Source organism: Squalius cephalus (genome assembly GCF_949319135.1).
Source record: "Squalius cephalus genome assembly, chromosome: 1".
NCBI classification, from domain to species: domain Eukaryota; kingdom Metazoa; phylum Chordata; class Actinopteri; order Cypriniformes; family Leuciscidae; genus Squalius; species Squalius cephalus.
Genome location: NC_137122.1, coordinates 60,870,003 through 60,879,275, shown reverse-complemented (window position 1 = coordinate 60,879,275; position 9,273 = coordinate 60,870,003). Strand labels below are relative to the sequence as shown.

The 9,273-nt window shown below is 40.6% G+C and overlaps 1 protein-coding gene across 1 annotated transcript in view; it reads right to left on the bottom strand.

Annotated features, from left to right (window-relative positions):
* Positions 1–5,780: 5,780 nt before the first annotated feature.
* Positions 5,781–9,273, bottom strand: part of LOC307171562 (NACHT, LRR and PYD domains-containing protein 3-like) — a 63,513-nt gene continuing 60,020 nt past the window's right edge. The window contains exons 6-7 of the mRNA XM_079893267.1: positions 6,959–7,005; positions 5,781–6,883 (exon numbers count right to left, since the gene is read on the bottom strand). Coding sequence (XP_079749393.1) covers positions 6,327–6,883; positions 6,959–7,005 — 604 coding nt within the window. The 3' untranslated portion in view covers positions 5,781–6,326. The remainder of the gene's footprint in view (positions 6,884–6,958; positions 7,006–9,273) is intronic.

Sequence of the window (9,273 nt, the reverse complement as noted above, 5' to 3'; positions counted from 1 at the left end):
CAGTACAGGATGAGTTCAGAATGAATGGAGGTCTATGGCGCTATACCAATAAAAATCCACTTTTCTCAGGATATAATTTTTTGTCTAGTAATTTGAATGTTGTATTCGAAAGGAGATGCAAAGAAATTACACATTGCTGGGTGTTAGATTTTTTTGAGTCACTTATTTCCTTTAAAAAGTATTTTAAAGTGTCAATGACGTCATATACATGTACGACCCGAGATACTGCTTCACGGCAGTCCTTCAGTCACTATGGTGCGTTCGCGCTCTGCACTTTCTTTTCTCTCGAGGCATCGACAACACAGCTGACACAGGTAAACACACTTGCTAGAAGAGTTTTTGTTTTGTTTGTTTCTGGTCCCGCTGCGGATGACACGATGCCATCAAGCGGTTTCTCTGGTCGTAATCAGTCCTTCACAGACCAATCAGCGTTCATTAGCAGAATGCTAGCGTGTTATGGGCAACAACAACTTAACCTGTAAGAAATCGAAAGGACATAAGTACGCGTTCATTCAACTTTCGACCTAAAACCCATGTTGAACTTGCAAAATCTACAATCAGATTTGAGATTTATCAACGGCAATCGGGTGAAAGAGACACATTTAGCCGTCTAGCCCCATAGACTCCCATTCATTTTGCACTCATGGCGATCGCCCCCCAGTGGAACTCTGGTGGAACTACAACCAAAATTCGGTACAATAGAGCTTAATAGGGAGTGGGCAGGCTCTCCGTAGACGGGCTCTGTTCATACCAAGGGTGCAGGGATTTGTATTATTTTGAAGTACCCCCGGACGCCGCCATTGGCTAACGGAACCCCACCTGCAGTTAGCATCCCATTGACTCCCATTCATTTTGGCGTCACTTTGACAGCGAATAACTTCACATCTGAGGCGTTTAAAGACTCCATTTGTCCATTATTTATTTCTAAAGAAACACGACAATGTATAAAATGCTCCATTACCTTGTATCTTACGTTATGGCCCTGTAGAAGCAGTTTTTGTAAAAGTAGGCTAACGATTGCGTCATAACCACGCGACTCTCTGTCGCACAGTAGGAAATTACCGTATGGACAGGAGGAGAAGCTCGCGGGCAATCGGGGGGACGTGGGGGCAAAATGACAAAGTAATTAATCAGAACACCTACAAAAAGTTTCTCCTGCTCCAAGATCATGGACAGCTCCTACTCACGCTCTCCGTCTCTGCGAGTTTCGGAAGGTAATGATTCAGATTGATCTTGGCACAGCTACTAGAAGACAGACGGTTTGCTCACGTCACATCTACGTCGTCAAGCTCAGTTTGAGTCTGCGCAGTACGCTGGACCCCCAGGAAGTGAGAGCTTCTAATTGGCTTCACTTTGGCCCTGTCCCAAATCGCGCACTTCATGTGGACTTTCGGTCTCGTGGACTTGAATTGCGCGTGCTCGCCGAGTCTACGAGTCCGTAGGCCGTCCCATTCAGCATTTTAACGCTCTGAAGTGTGCTCAGCAGCGCCCCCTTTGTACCCTTGAAGCGGTCTTCCGCGAAGCCCGCATAGAAGCAGGCTTCACGCACTTTAACTACCCAGGAATCCTTGCGAAAGGCCAATCAGACAACAGATGGGAGGAGATTTCGCTCACGGATAATTGTTGACATGGCTGAGAAGAAAATATTACGGTTTTTATTACCTAGATGTATATTTTACTAGTTGTTACCTACAGTTTATACAAACATTATGGTCATCGAGCAGTGGTTGATGTCTCAAACATAATAATAGTGTGTTGAATAATACGATCACATTATAATTCATTAAATAAATAGAACCGAATGTCGGGGCTTTACTGAGTCATATGTAAACATAGTATGAATATTGAAACCTGTAAATTAATCTGAAACTCATGCACATTTTCATTATGTGTTAAAATTATAATCTTAGTTAAAATGGAACATTATGTATTATTATGTAGCTAGCTTCAACTGTATACATCTTTTAAATAAGCATGATGTATCTATTGTCTAATGCCCAGGTGGCATGCACAATAAAAAAAATATAGAACTGTAAAATTAGGCTGTGTAGTTGACATGGAGATAAGACGTCGGAGCGCAAAAACGTGATTTCTCCTGTCCAACAACAACCAGACCGTTATTTCCGGTGTGACGATCGAGTCTGTCCCAAACATAGGGGAGAGTGGGGTGATTTGTGCCAGGGGGGGAAGTAGTTCCACCCCTTGTTCTGGAAAACCATAGAATAATTTGGTCATGTGACCACATAATTTTGAAAAGCAATCAATTTTACTCATCCTCCAAAGAAGAGAGATACATGGCATGAGAGTTAAGCACATTTTAGTGCAAAAAACTGTTTTTTCCCTTTCAAAGTAAATTTTCTATGATTAAGGTTTTTTGATTGTAGTGTCTGAACAATTATAGACAAGTTTGAAAACATTTCACACATGTTTTAGTGCTTTAGTAGGCTACACAATGAGTCTATACAGTTAGCATGATGTTAGCTCTTAACTGCTGGATCATGCTAATTATTCAAACTTGTGGGTCTGGGGTGATTTGTGCCAAAGGGCATGGGGTAAGTTGTGCCAGATCCAGACCACCTAGACCTACATACTCACAGGGGATAATCTTGAGAAGTGAGGAGATGGGCATGCCTCATCATTGTTTGACTTAGGCCTACCTGCTATTTGTTTAATTTAGCTAACACTGATTTCAGTTTTGAGTTTGCACTATGTTAATAAAGAGAAGTTTTATTCAGTTTTTAAGAGGCTAAGTCACAATAGGATGTTTAGAAATTAGCCTAGTAACTTTATTCTTATGTTACATAATTGACAGACAGCGTTCTGTCAACAGGCATCTATTGCCAAAGCCTTTTTTGCCTGAAATGAATCACAAATATCATATATTGTGTTGCTATGGTGCTCTAAATGGTTGCTAGGGCGTAGCTTGATAGCTTCACAATGATCCTGAGAGACTGATTGGTCGTCTGAGTAAAATGAGCCCGCCCCCTTGTCTCTGTGACACTGTGATCCAGAGTTGTGTTCAATACAAAATCCCTATGCAATTGACCATAGTAGGAAAAACGCATGCTATGGTATTCCAGGGTGACAATATCTAAATAAACCTTAAATTAGTCATTTTGTATTGAATTTGTCTTGCTTTCATATAGCATACGGTTCATAACAGTAAAATGTTCTGTTTTACTTCAGAAAGCACTGGCACAATTTACCCCAACATATTTCCCCAAAAGGCACAACTTACCCCGCACCAGGGGCAAGTTGTGCCATGAGACCACTTTTTTCCCAAAAGCTATATTTCTGAAACTATTTATTTCAGATCCAAAGTTATTATTCTCAGGGATGCACAACATCCTGAAATACATGTACATCCTTAAGTTGAAGGCATTACTGTCATGGCCTCACTTTAAAGTCACTTTGAGTAAAAACTGGCACAACTCACCCCACTCTCCCCTACCTCTCAATGCGCCCTCGTGGACTCGCGCCAAGGGCCCTATAGGTCTGCACTACATGACGTCACCAAAGTGTGGACTCTGAGGAAGTCCACAAGTCCGGAGTGTGCCATTTGGGACAGGGCCTTTGTCTCCGTTGAATCCAATGGGGTCGCTGTGTCCATTTCTTTTACTGTCTATGATTCATACTCAACGAGATTTGGCTATAAAGTACCTACTCTTTTAGCGCTCGTTAAGTAAGTACTCATTGAAATTAAGTACCTACTCATTGAGTATGCGGTTTCGAACGCAGCCACTCTCTGGTAACCTAGCAACGTAGGGAGTGACACGCTAACAGCCAATCATGTAACAGTTTGGTTGCGCCATATCGTTGTCTCGTGTTGGATTCTTCAGTAACAGAACCGGTGTGGTGAACAAATGAGTCCGATTGAAGAGATGAGTCCGATCTTAGGACTCATGTGTTCTCCACACCGGCGTGGAGTGATAATTGGAAAGCCTTATTTGATCGGTGAGTGATAGATGACTGACAGCAGCGCTGCGCCCGCACATGTTACAGAGAGAGAGAGAGAGAGAGAGAGAGAGAGAGAGATTCATCATATATTCATGTTGTTTCAATCCTGATGTAATAATGACTGTCGGTAAAAATAAACATAATGAGCATTTATTTTTATTTTTTTCTGATTTAAAATTATAATTGCAATATTTTTAACATAATTCAGATGTAGTCTCACACATAAAGGCGTTTAAGGACAATATGTACTATATTCTTTTAACGTAAACCACATTCCAGTTTTTAACCTTGTAGAAAATAATATAAAAGTTTTCTAAAACTATATGAAACAAACACGAATACTGCGTACATTTATAAAAACTTCATACATGTTTTGTTTTTACATGTATTTACTATAGTAATAACTATAAATGAACCCTAACCCTATAGTACGTAGGGGAGAGTGGGGTGATTTGTGCCAGGGGGGAAGTAGTTCCACCCCTTGTTCTGGAAAACCATAGAATAATTTGGTCATGTGACCACATAATTTTGAAAAGCAATCAATTTTACTCATCCTCCAAATAAGAGAGATACATGGCATGAGAGTTAAGCGCATTTTAGTGCAAAAAACTGTTTTTTCCCTTTCAAAGTAAATTTTCTATGATTAAGGTTTTTTGATTGTAGTGTCTGGACAATTATAGACAAGTTTGAAAACATTTCACACATGTTTTAGTGCTTTAGTAGGCTACACAATGAGTCAATACAGTTAGCATGATGTTAGCTCTTAACTGCTGGATCATGCTAATTATTCAAACTTGTGGGTCTGGGGTGATTTGTGCCAAAGGGCATGGGGTAAGTTGTGCCAGATCCAGACCACCTAGAGACCTACATACTCACAGGGGATAATCTTGAGAAGTGAGTAGATGGGCATGCCTCATCAGTGTTTGACTTAGGCCTACCTGCTATTTGTTTAATATAGCTAACACTGATTTCAGTTTTGAGTTTGCACTATGTTAATAAAGAGAAGTTTTATTCAGTTTTTAAGTGGCCTAAGTCACAATAGGATGTTTAGAAATTAGCCTAGTAACTTTATTCTTATGTTACATAATTGACAGACAGCGTTCTGTCAACAGGCATCTATTGCCAAAGCCTTTTTTGCCTGAAATGATTCACAAATATCATCTATTGTGTTGCTATGGTGCTCTAAATGGTTGCTAGGCCGTAGCTTGATAGCTTCACAATGTTCCTGAGAGACTGATTGGTCGTCTGAGTAAAATGAGCCCGCCCCCTGGTCTCTATGACACTGTGATCCAGAGTTATGTTCAATACAAAATCCCTATGCAATTGACCATAGTAGGAAAAACGCATGCTATGGCATTCCAGGGTGACAATATCTAAATAAACCTTAAATTAGTCATTTTGTATTGAATTTGTCTTGCTTTCATATAGCATTACAGTTCATAACATTAAAATGTTCTGTTTTACTTCAGAAAGCACTGGCACAATTTACCCCAACATATTTCCCCAAAAGGCACAACTTACCCCGCACCAGGGGCAAGTTGTGCCATGAGACCACTTTTTTCCCAAAAGCTATATTTCTGAAACTATTTATTTCAGATCCAAAGTTATTATTATCAGGGATGCACAACATCCTGAAATACATGTACATCCTTAAGTTGAAGGCATTACTGTCATGGCCTCACTTTAAAGTCACTTTGAGTAAAAACTGGCACAACTCACCCCACTCTCCCCTACATGTACTTAATATTACTCAGTACTTAAATATATAATTACACATTAAAATAAAGTGTTTTTTTACTTTGACTTTGATTATTTGTCCCAGACTCATTTACTTTCCTGTTCAACAGTTCTTCTGTATTAGATTCAGTCCAAACTCTCTTTTGATGAAGATTCATAAAGTGATTCAGTCAAAACTGGACATTAAAAAGCAAACGTGTAAAAACAGTGAAACTCAGGGTGACAAACGTTTATCATGAATGAAAATAACAGTCAAAGATCAACAACTGAAGAAACATGTTCAGACTGAAACAGGAACAAGCGTTTATTGACCATAAACTACAATAACATGATTAAACTGTAATAAAACATGTGAATTAACAGTGAAATACTGGAGGTGACAGTAGATTAATGTTCATTTTACAGTTATCTCTATGATTATATAGATGATGTGTTATTCATCTCACATTATTGATTATAATAATCCTGTGAGATCCAGCAGTTTTAATCAGATCATCTGAAGGATTTTAATAACACATTGTGCACAAATAAAGTGTGTGAATATCAATAATGGTGATAATGCAGTAACACACACAATCAGTTACACAACTGGAAAAATGGCAATTTAGTGTGTGTGTGTGTGTGTGTGTGTGTTAGTCAGAGTGTGTTTGTTGTTTAATGTGACACAGAGACACTGAAGAGTCATAATAAAGTCTAAATCCAGCATAGAGGGGTTCAGTGAATGTATGTGTGAATGTGTGTAAGTGTGTGAGTGTGTGTGTGTCAGAGACGCTGTAGAAGGACAGAGTGCCGGCCGACACGTCCACAAACACTCCTACTCTCTTACAGGATCCTGAACCAGCAGAAACATCAGTGGAGTTATTATTGTGCCAGACAGAGAGTCCGTGATAAGAGTGACTCAGACTCCAGGACTTCTTATTACGTCCAAACCAACAGTTACGACTCCCTCCTTTCCTCTTGATTCCTTTATATGACACTGATATTTGAACACCATCTCCACTCCATTCAGCCTCCCAGTAACAGCGTCCAGTCAGACTCTCTCCACACAGAACCTGTTCCCAATAATCAAATCTCTCTGGATGATCAGGATACGACTGACTCTCATCCACACGCGTCACCTTTCTGTTCTCCTCAGACAGAGCGAGATCAGTGTATGCTGTGTTTGGATCCAGTGTGAGATCAACGGCATCTGAACACAAGAACACACACATTACAACAGCAACATTTACAACAACACACACTAAAACTGTGTTTGAGGACTTACATCTGTGTAGTCTTGATGTCATCATGAACTCTCCACAGTGATCCACACTAGAAAGCACACACACACACACACACACACACACACACACACACACACACACACACAAAAAAATTATGAAACAAAACTTTAATTAAAAAAATGAGTCATATTTAATAAATTATTTTCTTGTTGATCAAAGGAAAATAAACTAATCAAAATTCAAACACACACACACTCTCCCTCTCTCTCATACACACACACTCTCTCCCTCTCTCACACACACACTCTCTCCCTCTCTCACACACACACTCCCTCTCTCTCTCACACACTCCCTCTCTCTCATACACACACACTCCTCTCTCACACTCTCACACACACACACTCTCTCTCTCTCACACACACTCTCTCTCTCACACTTTACTCTCTCTCACACACACACACTCTCTCCCTCTCTCACACACATACACACACACACTCCTCTCTCACACTCTCTCATACATTACACACACACTCTCTCTGTCTCTCTCTCTCACACACACACACTCTCTCCCTCTCTCACACACATACACACACTCCTCTCTCACACTCTCTCATACAATTCAATTCAATTCAATTCAAATGAGCTTTATTGGCATGACTGTGTAAAATAGCACAATATTGCCAAAGCAATAGACATATACAAACATACGTACATGTTGATACATAAAAGTGAACAATAATAATAATAAAAAAAAAAAAAAAAAAAAAATACATTTCAATATTATGCATAAATATATCACAATGAGAAAAAAAAAAATAAGTACAGAGAGCAGTTTAATGTAAAAGAGGGTTCAGCCCTTGTCCCTCATATGATGGCAGGAAGACACGTACTGCGCTGCCAGGAGAACACACTCTTCTTTCTCTCCCAGAATATAAGACAGTTTGTCTATGAGGCTCGCTTGTTGGAACTGGGGTAAAATCTGAGCTATTCGTGTGAAATAAGAGTCTCTGATGTGTTTATACTTGCTGCACTGGGTGAGGAAGTGCAGCTCATCCTCTACGACTCCATCAGTGCAGTGTGAACACAGTCTGAGCTCTCTCTCTCTCTCTCTCTCTCTCTCTCTGTCTCTCTCTCTCTCTGTCTCTCTCAGTGCAGCTCGTCCTCTACGACTCCATCAGTGCAGTGTGAACACAGTCTGAGCTCTCTGGCTCTCCAGCTCGGCTTGTGCCGGCCCGTCTCCACACACAGACTGTGGTCACTAATGCGATACCTCGTCAGGAGCTTTCTCTGACCATAGTTACTGATATCGGTCAGGTATGGGGCCAATTTATAATCAGACTTTATTTTGTGGAAGTATTTTAATTTATTTACTTGTGTGACCTTTATCTGCCAGTCTTGTATGTATTCTTCTTTGGTTATGTTCCCTATTTCTTTTACTTTTGCGTGTCTGAACTGAATTGTTGGATTAAGTTGGTGTTTTTCCACTAAATGTTGCATGGGGTCGCTCTCGGGGTGTCCTGCCCTGTGTCTGAGAGCGCAGTGATGGTAACTCTCTGACTGCGCATCTGATAGATGGAACCAGAACTTTGCGGCTCTCTTCTGGATCTCAGATAGGAGAGGGAATCTGCCTAATTCTGCCCGGCAACCCAGACTCGGAGCGTTTCTGTGAGTTCCCAGGATGTTCTTGCAGAACTCGAGGTGGAAAGTTTCCACAGGGGTTTTGTCCCAGGAATCGTAATTTAGTTTAAATTTGGGGCCCCAGATTTCACAGCCGTATAGGAGGATGGGTTTGATGATGCTGTCAAAGATTTTCAGCCATAGTTTAATGGGTGGGTTAAATTTGAACAGGGGTTTTATTATACTATAATAAGCTCTACGTGCTTTATCAGTCAGATCTTTCATTGCAGTGTCAAACTTTCCAGAAGCTGAGATTGTCAGACCCAAATAATTATAACAGGTGACATGATTAAGAATGGTTCCCCCGAGTGTAAATGTGTATTTGTTGTCAGTAAGGCGAGGTTTCTTCTGGAAGATCATGATTTTGGACTTCTCCATGTTTATGGGTAAGGCCCAGTTGCTGCTGAACTCCTCCAGAAGCGAGAGGCTTTGGTGCAGACCCTCTTCATGAGGAGACAGCAGCAGGAGATCGTCAGCGTACAGGAGGCTTTTGATCTCTCTGTCCTCGAGGGTCAGACCAGGACAAGAGGACTTCTCAAGTGATGATGCCAATTCATTAATATAGAGATTAAATAGAGTCGGGCTGAGGCTGCAGCCTTGACGAACTCCTTTCGTTTGACTGAAATAATCAGTGCGTTTGTCGTTAATCTTGACGCCGCATTTGTTCCCATTGTAAATG